At 40.5% G+C, this 12706-nt stretch overlaps 1 protein-coding gene across 4 annotated transcripts in view; it reads right to left on the minus strand.

Moving 5' to 3' along the window:
• Positions 1-8399, minus strand: part of diaph2 (diaphanous-related formin 2) — a 734120-nt gene extending 725721 nt beyond the window's left edge. For 3 of the 4 annotated variants that reach the window (XM_043704498.1, XM_043704500.1, XM_043704497.1), the window contains exon 1: positions 7863-8398. In XM_043704498.1, coding sequence (XP_043560433.1) covers positions 7863-7982 — 120 coding nt within the window. In that variant the 5' untranslated portion in view covers positions 7983-8398. Of the gene's footprint in view, positions 1-7862 lie in introns of all 4 variants that reach the window. The other variant, XM_043704499.1, reaches the window with a different exon arrangement.
• Between the last annotated feature and the right edge of the window lie 4307 nt (positions 8400-12706).

Below are 12706 nucleotides of genomic sequence, written 5' to 3' on the forward strand. Positions count from 1 at the left end.
AAGAGATACCAAAACTGATTCTAGACAGACTAGAAGACAACCTGACAACACGAAAGAAATGATGAGAGATTTCTTGCAGCCTTACACCAACTGCATTTGACACAGTTTCGAGCACCAGGCATTTTAAAATGGACTCTGGACTTTACTTCTTAAAACAAATCTGAAGTTTATTTAAATTATTTCTGCTACAGCGATTAAGATATATCCTGGGCACAGGGACAGCTGCACAGAAATCTTTTCCAATGTTTGAGACAGACCATCAGAGGCTTCTGCCTGTTTGAATCCAATTTTCAATCCACACGTCTTATGCAGAACTGAAGTATAAGCACCACACTAAATTTACAAAATCACCGAGTATAATTGAATATGATGATTTGCAAAGTTTGGTAAGAAATTATTTCCACTTTTCCTTGGAAAGCCATTTAGGATTGAAGATAATGGTCTTGGAGTAACTGTTTGGGCAAAGTTCACAGCACAGAAGCAGATAAGTGTGTTGTTTTTTTACTGGGACCTAAGAAAGTCTGCAGTAGTGAGTAGAGTGGGTTCTTTCTTGATTATATGTTTTTTGAGATATGTCCCGTGATTACATTTTAAAACATAAGCCATAGCTATTAATTTAACCTAGGACAGTGATTTGCAGAGGAATAAGACGGTGTTATTTTCTGGGTCTGTAGATTGTGAAGGAGCAAAAATGGCTTTTACGAGTGTGATATGTGCTTCTTGTCAGATGTGGGAGTTTAAAGAGAGTTTAAGAGTTACTGCGGATTATATCTACAATAAATGCTATTGATTGCAAATCTTATCAGATCAAATAGATCGGTTGGAGAGACAGTTAAAAGCAATGAGGAATTTGCAACAGCAACAGTATGTGATGGATGGCAGTTATAGGAAGGGGAGGAATGTCTCAGATACAGTCACATAGATGGGTTAACTCCAGGAAGGTTAAGAGAGGTAGGCAGCCAGTGCAGGAGTCTTTTGTGGCTATACCCATTTCAAACAAGTATGCTGTTTTGGAAAATGTAGGGGGTAATGGATTCTCGGGGAAAGTAGCACGGACAGCCAAGTTTCTGATATGGAGACAGGCTCTAATGCAATGAGGAGTATGTCGCGTTCCAAGAGATCAATTGTGATAGGGGACTGTCTAGTCCGAGGTACAGACAGACGTTTCTGTGGCCGGCAGCGAAAAAGCAGAATGGTGTGCTGCTTCCCTGGTGCCAGGATCAAGGATGCCTCAGAGAGGGTGCAGAATATTCTCACGGGGGAGAGGGGCCAGTAAAGAGGTCATTGTCCACAATGGAACCAACGACATAGGAAGGGAAAAGGTTGAGACTCTGAAGGGAGATTACAGAGAGTTAGGCAGAAATTTAAAAAGGAGGTCCTCAAGGTTAGTAATATCTGGATTACTCCCAGTGCTACGAGCTAGTGAGGGCAGGAATAGGAGGATAGAGCAGATGAAGGAGCTGGTATATGGGAAAAGGATTCACATTTTTGGACCAGTGGAATCTCTTGGGGTAGAAGTGCACCTAAATTGAAAGGGGATTAATATACTGGCAGGGAGATTTGCTGGAGCTGCTCAAGAGGATTTAAACTAGTATGGTGGGGGGGGGGGGGTTACCAGGAAGACAGTAAGGGAAGAGATCAACCTGAGACTGGTACAGTTGAGAACAGAAGCGAGTCAAACAAACAGTCAGGACAAGGTAGGACTAATAAATTAAACTGCATTTCTTTCAATGGAAGGGGCATAACAAGGATAGCAGATGAACTCAGGGCATGGTTAGGAAGACAGGACTGGAATATCATAGCAATTACAGAAACGTGGATCAAGGATGGGCAGGACTGGCAGTTTAAAGTTCCAGGATACAAATGCTACAGGGAGAATAGAAAGGGAGGCAAGAGGGGAGGGGGGAGTGGCATTTTTGATAAGGGATAGCATTACAACTGTGCTGAGGGAGGATATTCCTGGAAAATACATCCAGGAAGGTTATTTGGATGGAACTGAAAAATAAGAAAGGGATGATCACCTTATTGAGATTGTACTATAGACTCCCTAATAGTCAGAGGGAAATTGAGAAACAAACTTGTAAGGTGATCTCAGCTATCTGAAAGAATAATAGGGTGGTTATGGTCGGGGATTTTAACTTTCCAAACATAGACTGGGACTGCCATAGTGTGAAGGGTTTAGATGGAGAGGAATTTGTTAAGTGTGTACAAGAAAATGTTCTGATTCAGTATGTGGATGTATCTACGAGAGAAGGTGCAAAACTTGACCTACTCTTGGGAAATAAGGCAAGGCAGGTGACTGAGGTGTCAGTGGGAGAGCACTTTGGGGCCAGCGACCATAATTCTACTAGATTTAAAATAGTGATGGAAAAAGATAGACCAGATCTAAAAGTTGAAGTTCTAAATTGGAGAAAGGCCAATTTTGGCGGTATTAGGCAAGAACTTTCAAAAGCAGATTGCGGGCAGATGTTCACAGGTAAAGGGACGGCTGGAAAATGGGAAGCCTTCAGAAATTAGATAATGAGAATCCTGAGAAAGTATATTCCTGTCAGGGTGAAAGGAAAGGCTGATAGATATAGGGAATGTTGGATGACTAAAGAAATTGAGGGTTTGGTTAAGAAAAGAAGGAAGCATATGTAAGGTATAGACAGGATAGATAGAGTGAATCCTTAGAAGAGTATAAAGGCAGTAGGAGTATACTTAAGAGGGAAATCAGGAGGGCAAAAATGGGACATGAAATAGCTTTGGCAAACAAAATTAAGAAGAATCTAAAGGGTTTTTACAAATACATTAAGAACAAAAGGATAACTAGGGAGAGAATAGGGCCTCTTAAAGATCAGCAAGGCTGCCTTTGTGTGGAGTTGGATAAAATGGAAGAGATACTGAACGAGTATTTTGCATCAGTATTTACTGTGGAAAAGGATATGGAAGATATAGAAAGTAGCAAAATAGATAGTAACACATTGCAAAAGCATAAAGGTGGATAAATCCCCAGGACCTGATCAGGTGTACCCTAAACCTCTGTGGGAAGCGAGAGAGGTGATTGCTGGGCCTCTTGCTGAGATATTTGTATCGATAGTCACAGTTAAGGTGCCGGAAGACTGGAGGGTGGCTAATGTGGTGCCATTGTTTAAGAAAGGTACTACAGACAAGGCAGGGAACTATAGAGCAGTGAGCTTGACCTCGATGGTGGCAAGTTGTTGGAGGGAATCCTGAGGGGCAGGATGTACATGTATTTGGAAAGGCAAGGACTGATTGGGGATAGTCAACACAGCTTTGTGCATGGGAAATCATGTCTCACAAACTTGATTGAGTCTTTTGAAGAAGTAACAAAGAGGATTGATTAGGGCAGAGCAGTAGATGTGACCTATATAGACTTCAGTAAGGTGTTCGACAAGGTTCCCCATGGGAGACTGACTAGCAAGGTTAGATCTCACGGAATAAAGGGAGAACTCACCATTTAGATACAGAACTGGCTCAAAGGTAGAAGACAAGAGGGTGGTGGTGGAGGGTTGTTTTTCAGACTGGAGGCATGTTTTTCAGACTGGAGGCCTGTGACCAATGGAGTGCCACAAAGATCATGCTGGGTCCTCTACTTTTTGTTATTTACATAAATGATTTGGATGAGAGCATAAGAAGTACAGTTACTAAGTTTGCAGATGACACCAAAATTGGAGGTGTAGTGGACAGCGAAGAAGGTTACCTCCGATTACTACAGGATCTTGACCAGATGGGCCAATGGGCTGAGAAGTGGCAGATGAAGTTTAATTCAGATAAATACGAGATGCTGCAATTTGGGAAAGCAAATCATAGGACTTATACACGTAATGGTAAGGTCTTGGGAGTTTTGCTGAACAAAAAGACCTTGGAGTGCAGGTTCATAGCTCCTTGAAAGTGGAGTCACGGGTGGATAGGATAGTGAAGGCGGCATTTGGTATGCTTTCTTTTATTGGTCAGAGTATTGAGTACAGGAGTTAGGACATCACGGTGCCGCTTTACAGAACATTGGTTAGGCCTCCTCTCACCCTAAACCTCTGCCCTCTGGTTTTGAACTGCCCGAATGCAGGAAAAAGACTTTGTCTATTTATCCTATCCATGCCCCTCATAATTTTTGTAGACCTCTATAAAGGTCTCCCCTCAGCCTCCAACTCTTCAGGGATGCTTTGAGAACAAGCCTTAAACTCTTCTGCTGTCCTCCTGGGAGTTGCCTGCCACAACAATGGTCCAAATAGAATTTCCAACTGCACCTGTGCACACTAACACAAAACTATGAACACCTTCATAAACATCAAGACAAACTACCAAAACATACAGCCTAGCATTCTTTTATTCTTTCATGGGCTGAGGGCATTACCGACAAACTCAGTATTTATCTATCCCTTAATGGGTTGCTGCACCAGTTCTGTGACTAGATAAAAGTCAACCACACTGTTTTGCATCAAGAGTAACATATTGACCAGAGCAGGTAAAGATGACAGCTTTCCCTTAGCACACTAGCAAACAAGATAGGATTTTACAACAACTGATAATAATTGACATGATCACCACTTTATACTCCAGATTTATTAATCAAATTTCCTTTTTGGATAGCTTTCATTTATAGAGGTTGAATGTTTCTGATCTACAACTTAAAGCAATGCCAGAGCACTCACCTCCTCCTATCAATCATTAAATTTGCATTACATGGCAGCTTTCCTTTCAATGGAACAGCGAAGCAAGTGTATCCACCCATTCAATTATAAATACAATATATTTGGCAGATGATAGCTCAACTTAAAATTCAAAATCTGCTACATTACACTTAATTCACAAAATGACAGATTCTTAAATTTATCAGAGGACATTATGTTATTATAATATTACATTATGCTAAGAGAAGTTTTTTCTTCAATTTTGCAAGCATTCTACACCATCTGAGAGTGCACAAAGACAAATCAGTACAAAACCCACATGATACTTCATGGAACACAGTCGTGACATAAAGTCATGTTGTACAAAAGAGGATCATTCAGACCACTGTGCCAAAGCCAACTGTTATAAGGCCATGTAATTTAAATTAAAAATAACAATTTGTTGGGCTAAAAACCACTGGTTGACTGAAAAAAACTGAACAGCACTTTCAGGGCTTTAAACATGACCAATGTTTTCTCACTGTACCCTCACCAACTATTAAAACTGAGTCAGCTTTTTTCTTTTGGTGGTGGGTTGAATTATTAAAATACCAAATGGAGTCATTTTTACACGAACTCATATTGCAAGTACAGGAATTGAAATGCCGAGTTTGATGATTCAGCCGCGAGGACTATTCTTTCATGAACTGAGATAACTGATCTGCAGTGTCACACTTAACCTATTAAGGAATATGGTGCAAATCCAGTTACGAAGTTAATATAACTTTGAAAATCGCAGCTTTCAAATTAATTGATATCACATCAATATCTATTTGAAGTCAGTTCCAAACTTCCATCATCCTTTGGATAGTGACATATTTCCCACTTTCATCTGCAACATGTTTTGCTTTAGTTTTTTTTAGGTAACTCCCCTTATCCTTGACTTATCATTCAGTGAAAATTTTCTCTCTTGTGCTCTGATCTCTTCTGCTTAATATCTGTTTGGATATGTGTAGTTATTGAGTAGTCTAAATAGGTTACAAATGAAAAAAATATAAAACAAGTCCTGATTAACAAGTTTAATTTATGAAGCAAAAATTTTTAAGATCCGTAAGAGGATGAGACCATTGCAGAATACAGTAACTAGTGTGTCATGGAACACATGAAATCAACTTGCGTCTCACATAAGAAAAGAAAGGCAAACTATATGAAATAAATCATGGATTTCAAAGTTTGTTGATCACAAAGGAAATGGTTGCATTGTGATAATCTTGTCAGGGTACTTGGGTTCAAAACATGGTTGGTGATATTTGAATTAATTTCATAAGTCTGGAACATAAAACTAGCCTGTCAAATGATGACCACGTTAACAATCTCATACTGTTGTAAAAGAAAATCCCATCTGGTTCACTAAAGTCCTTTAAAAGGAAGGAAATCTGCTGTCCTTACCTACTTTGGGTGACAGCAATCTCTCAGCAACGTGGTGACTCTTAATTACAGGGTGTACTCTCAAATGGCCTAGCAAGCTGTTCAGTTCAAGAGCAGTTAGGGATGAACAACAAATGCTAGTTTTGCAAGGATACTCACATCCCATGAAAGAAATTTTTAAAAGGATCATAGCTCATAGATGGCAATAATGAATTTCAGAGTTCCAGACCAAGTCATATTAAGACAGGTATAACACACTATCATGTTTTTGTTTGACACACTGAAGCCAGAAGGATGCCCAGGGTGAGGATAAGTAACTCAGTTCAAAAGTTTGGCAGTTTAGATTAATAGTTGTAATGGGGTATTCAACTCAACTGACAAATACAAGTTTTGTTCATCAGGACTGAGACACAGATGATAGACAATTGAGAATATTTCATCTCTTCTTCAACGAACACACTAAGGTTTAAAACAGTTGTGCGGACTGCTATCAAAAACAAAATTTGTTCGTTGAAGAATCCTAAATAGTTTTATTGGGCCTGAAGCTGAAAGAAACAAAAATTTCAAAGCACAGTTATAAATTTTGAAATCCACATGTTTATATTTGGCACTCATGCTTGGTAAATTACTCTTTCTTACAGCAATGAAAATATACAAGACGATACAACAGTTGTGAAATTTCATTTGAAATATGGAAAAACTAGACAGTACAATACACAAACCAAAATTTGGAAATACAATCCAGGACTGGATTACTTGTTTTTCACAGCTGGTATTACACATAGGAAGGAAAGTGTCACAATCCAGTGCCTAACTATACTACTTTTACACTAACTACATTATGAAACACACTACTTTTAAAATTAACAGTAACTGGTTACTTGATCTATCAATTACAGGGTGTCAAAGAGAATCTTTCTTAAATATTCTGATATTGATCAGTGTTGCAAGTGATTTAACAACTGATTCTCAACACGTGGAAAAAAGTCATAAATTTCCCTTTAAACATCAGTGTCAAGCTAACACATCCAGAAGCTTGCTAGCTTTAAAAAGTTTATTTTTAAAAACCAAGACAGTTATTTAGAAATTTTGATCAACTATAGGGACGACGAATTGTAAAAGCTGTCCGATTTCTTATTCTTATATGTGGGCTAATCAATCTTACCAACGGGCCTGTTGAATGATTTGATTTTAAAATCCTCCCAGCTCCATGCATGACTAACGTTTACAGTCAAATCACGACAACCTTTTGTCACTTTTAATCGCCTTTCTTCCCAAACACGTTCTTAAAATAGGCGTTTGCAGTCATTGTTTTTACCTCGTTGTACACAATGTGTGGGGTAAACTGAGATATTGACATATCAAAGCAAATGCTGAATTTATTCAATGGGATAAATGAGCAACGATGGATTCCTTCTCTATACAACGCAAGCAATTTGCAGAATATTAAAAGTCTGAAAAAATATGTTCAGTGCACGAATCGTGAAAACTTACATCTTAAGGAACAAATGTTAGCCCTCGGGATCTTATATAAGGGAGGTACAAATGAGAAGGCCAGTGGTTCATTCATGTGCGCGCCAGCCAACACCATATTTGAGCAAAGCGCTGATAAATTGCAATTCTGCACCTGATAGCAAACTAACCGAAGGTTCAGCGTGTTTAGGAAGTGCCGTGTCGCTCGGCGTGAGGGAGAAGGGCCTGCAAACTGCACCAGCCCCTAATCTGGCGATTTACACCTGGCTGTCTCAACACAAACCGCGGGGGTAGGGGCAGAGGCGACAGCCACACCGCGAGGGTTCGCCGCGGAAAGTGCGGAGCGCTCACCAGCTTGGTTTTGTTTCTTGGGTCGTCTTCGGCAGGTTTCTTCTTCGAGGAGGACCTGTCAGATCTGTCCCGGCTGCGGGGAGGCGACTCGCTTCCTGCAGCCGGCGGCTGCCCGTCCATGTTGTTGGGAGTGAGTGTGTGTGAGGGAGGGAGGGAGGATCCGGGCTCCCCCGGGAGGCTCTCTGTTTATCTACAAAGGTCGGTGCTGGGCGGCAGCAGCCCGGCCCAACATTGCAGACTCACAAATCCTCCTGGGTCCGCTCACAGCAACGTCCCTTCTGCTTCTTCCCCTCCCTTAACGGCTTCTTCTTCTTCTTCTTTATTTTAAATCCACGGCTCCTGCTTCCTCCCTACCTCAAAAAAAAGTTTTACTTTCTCGATCTCGTCGACAACCAACAGTACTCCCCAAGTTCAGTGCCCTCTGGCCATAACTAAAAGAGGAGGAAGGTTAGAGAGAATCCACAGCACCTTCTCCTCCTCCTCGTCTGTCAACGGTTTGTTCCTTTCACACCCACAACCGCCATCAACTCCGAATGCGCAGGCGCAGGCATCGGTCCCGGCCCCACGCCCACCCAGCCTCCCTTCGGTTGGCTGAATGGGACGTCAATCACTTTCAATCCCGCCCTCCGCCCCTGGTAGTTACGTCACTGGGTTCCTTCGGTGTGACGTCAGGTCAGGCCTGACTGACTGCCCCATGTGTGTATATGTGAGTGCATCAGAGGAGGTGAAAGCTCCATTCTGAAATATTGCCCAGAGAGACACATATACACAACACTGTAAACGGTCTTAAATTATTCAGAGGGAAGCTTTTCTCTCTCTCTGTGAAATTATTCTTTTCTTAAACTTATCTCCTGACGCCAAGCTACCAGCAATGTCTGAAAATAGTAGTGGAAGCAAATTCAAAAGAGAAGTGAGACCACTTACAAAGAACAGTGTAGTGAAAATAAAAACAGGAATCAGGTTGGCCTAGTGATATGGTCCATGGACTAATAATCCAGCATCTCAGGTTAATGCTTAGTTCTGAAGAAGGGTTACTAAACATTAACTCTGATTTCTCTCCACAGATGCTACCAGACTTGCTCAGTTTTCACAGCACTTTCTGTTCCTGTTTGAGTTCCAGCATCTGCAATTCTTGGATTTTCTTTATTAATACTCTGGTGAGATCAGTTCAAATCCAACTATGACAGATGGATGAGTTGAAATTCTCTTTTTAAAAATCTGGGATAAAGTAAGTGGTCTAAAGTCTAATTGTCATAAAAGAATCCGCACCTGGTTCATTAGTGTTGTTCTTTCTCTTCTTCTGAATGATCAATATTTCAATGTAGGTTGAAACCCAATTGTGGATATCCAAGGGGAGGGTGGCATGGTGGCTCAGTGGTTAGCGCTGTTGTTTCATAGCGCCAAAAACCTAGGTTCAAGTCTATCCTCAGGCAACTGGCTGTGTGGAGTTTGTACATTCTCCCCATGTCTAAAGATGTGCAGGTTAGGTTAATTGGCCATGCTAAATTGCCATTGTGTTCAGGGATGTTTACATTAAGTGCATTAGTCAGGGATAAATGTAGAGTGATGGAGAATGGATTGGGTGGGGTACTTTTCAGAGGGTCTTTGTGGAACTTGTTGGGCCAAAGGGCCTAGTTCCACACTGTAGGGATTCTATGACATTCTCACAAAAAAATGATGTCATGGCATAAAAGACGCTTTCCCTGCAAGATGATAGACTGTTGTACCACCCCCTGCTCATTCTTTCTGTTTCTTCGATCTTACACTGCACAGGGTTATGTCTTATCTGTTACTGTTGCTTTCATTATGCAATACCAACCTTTATTCCACACATCTCTTTTCAGATCCAGTCCAAAATCTAGGCTTAGTCTTATTAGATGTACTTATCCCTTGTTGTTCAGAATACTGCAGCAGGTCAATTTGAGGTATACCATAGCAGGTGATTCAGTGAACACTAAAAAAGGCAGGAGGAGATATTAAACCAGAGACCCATTCTACAGAGAATCTTGTGTCCAAGCCCTGCTATAGAGGTGCAGATCAAGACCTTCAGCCAAGCTGCAGACTGGCAAATAGTCAGTGTTCTAGACTGCATCCCTCAGAGCTTTCACATTGCAGCAGACTCCCAGATGATTAAATAGCCTTTGTCACAATTCCAGCACCACCAAGGGCACCTGAAAACCTTAAGGACTATTATCAGCTGACACAGATGGTTATAACCAAATATTATCTGTTTTAGTACAGACCATTTATTTTCCTGAATCTGATATTAGTTGTGAAAATTCAACAGGGCAATTGAGTATATGCAGAAACATGACTTTTGGAGCCATAAAAAAAAGAGGTATACTTAACTACTGTAGTTTATGGTACCTAAAAATAGTGTAAGCTGAACTGATTGCCTTTGAGAAAAATCTCAAAATACCCTTATTGGACTTGGCTTTCACACGAGAGACTAGATCTTAATGAAGCAACTTAGTGCAATCGGATGGATAATAGATAAGGTGAAACTAGAAGAGGGAGTTTCTTTGAAGAACAACTCCATCTTTACTCCCTATGTCCAGGTCAGAGAGTGCGATATGTTTCTAACCTCATTTTTACATTATCCCTAATGTGTTTTGAAAAGATTTGTAACTCAGATTGAGGTTCTGCATGTAGGTTTGCTTGCTGAACTGGAAGGTTCATTTCCAGACATTTTGTCACACTACTAGGTAACATCTTCAGTGGGCCTCCAGGTGATGTATCCTGGTGGCTAGTTTTCTGCCTATTTGTCCAATGTAGTGTTTGTTACAGTCCTAGCATGGTATTTTGTAAATGACATTAGTTTGCTTGTTGTCTGTATAGGGTCTTTCAAGTTCATTAGCTGCTGTTTTAATATGTTGGTGGGTTTGTGGGCTAACATGATGCCAAGGGGTCTGAGTAGTGTGGCAGTCATTTCCGAGATGTCTTTGATGTAGGGGAGAGTGGCTAAGGTTTTTGGTTGTTGGGGTTTGTTGCTGAGAAATCGGCAGACTATGTTCATTGGGTACCCATTCCTTTTGAATACACTATATAGGTGATTTCCTCTGCTCTGCATAGTTCCTCTGTGCTGTAGTGTGTGGTGGCTCATTGAAATAATATTCTAATGCAGCTTCATTTCTGGGTGATGGAATGAATCTTTCTGTAGTTTAGTATTTGGTCAGTATGTGTTGTTTTCCTGTGGACGCTGGTTAGAAGTTCCCCATTGGCTGTTCGCTCTACTGTGACATCCATTAATGGCAGTTTGTTGTTGTTTTCCTCCTCTTTAGTGAATTTTATGCCAGTAAGGGTATTATTGATGGTCTTGGAGGTTTCCTCTAATTTGTTTCATTTAGTGATGACAAAGGTGTCATCCATGTAGCGGACCAAAAACTAAAACAGCAGCTAATGAACTTGAAAGACCCTGTACAGACAACAAGCAAAACTAATGGTGTTTACAAGTGCAAGGACTGTAACAAACACTACATTGGACAAACAGGCAGAAAACTAGCCACCAGGATACATGAACACCACTAGCCACAAAACAACATGACCCTCTCTCACTAGTATCCATACATACAGAGGAGTAAGGACGCCACTTCGACTGGAAAAAAAAAACAATCTAGGACAAGCCAAACAAAGACATGCATGAGAATTCCTTTGAGCATGGCATTCCAACCGGAACTCTATCAACAAACACGTTGAGTTAGACCCTATCTACCACCCCCTGAGAAAAAGAACAGGTAATGATGTCGCCACAGGAAATAACATCACTAACCCAAAGAAACCCAAACATATAAATAGAAAGCAGGAATTATCAACAGTTGCCTGGAGGCCCACTGAAGATGTTACCTAGTAGAGTGACAAAATGTCTGAAAATGAACCTTCCAGCTCAGTGAGCAAACCTACATCTGTCATCCTTAATATTGAAGAGGTAATATTGAATTTGATAAATGTGGTTTGGTGGTGCAAACAGAAAAGAACAGAAAATTACTTGGTTTTTGTGAGACCTTTACCCATAAAAGACGGGTGGGAGGAAAGTTGTGTCAACTATAAATACTAGCATGACCTTTTGGGCTAAATGGCCTGTTTCTGTTATGTATTTTTATACTTTGTGAACTAAACTGGGGAGTCCTAGTTTTTAGGGTATGTTATTTCTTGTTCTTCTGGGTTTGGTGGAAAAGTCACTGGAAACCTGTTTATTTGCATCCACTTTTAACAAGATTTGCAGCCCTTGCAGTGAACAATGGGGATTTAGAAGTTCAATGCATCAATATACTTTTAAAAATCCCTGCTGTTCATTAGTGACAGAGGTGCAGGGTCACACCGAGAAATAGCAATATCTGAATATCAGTCAATGCATGGTTGCACCAAGGAAAGATTGATAAACTGAACAAAAACCCAAAAGAACTGCAGAAGCTAGAAATCAACATCTGAAGAAGGGCATTGGATTTGAAATGTTAACTCTGATTTCTCTTCACAAATATTGCCAGCCCTGCTGAGACTTTCCAGCAATTTCTGTTTTTGTTTCTGATCGAACCTGAGTTTAAGGAACTCATAGGTTTGCCTGAAGTTAATGTATGAGTTTAGTTTGCAGTTTATTTTAGGTATGACAGGGACATATACAAGCTGAGGGAAAAAGCATCTAATGAATATGCAGAAATTCACTACAAGGAAATTAATTGCAGCTGCACCAACCTGAGCACAAAACTTGTTGTGGAGGTTGTAACTGTTCACTGGAGTTTTATGTTTATAAGGATGTTGCTGGTGTAAAAGGAGAAGTGTGAATTCGAATCCTTTTCTCATGTGTGTAAAGATGTCTTTCTAACCTTTTTTGTCAAGTTATTATTAGA

The sequence above is a fragment of the Chiloscyllium plagiosum genome, chromosome 15 (assembly GCF_004010195.1).
Source record: "Chiloscyllium plagiosum isolate BGI_BamShark_2017 chromosome 15, ASM401019v2, whole genome shotgun sequence".
In the NCBI taxonomy this organism is placed as follows: domain Eukaryota; kingdom Metazoa; phylum Chordata; class Chondrichthyes; order Orectolobiformes; family Hemiscylliidae; genus Chiloscyllium; species Chiloscyllium plagiosum.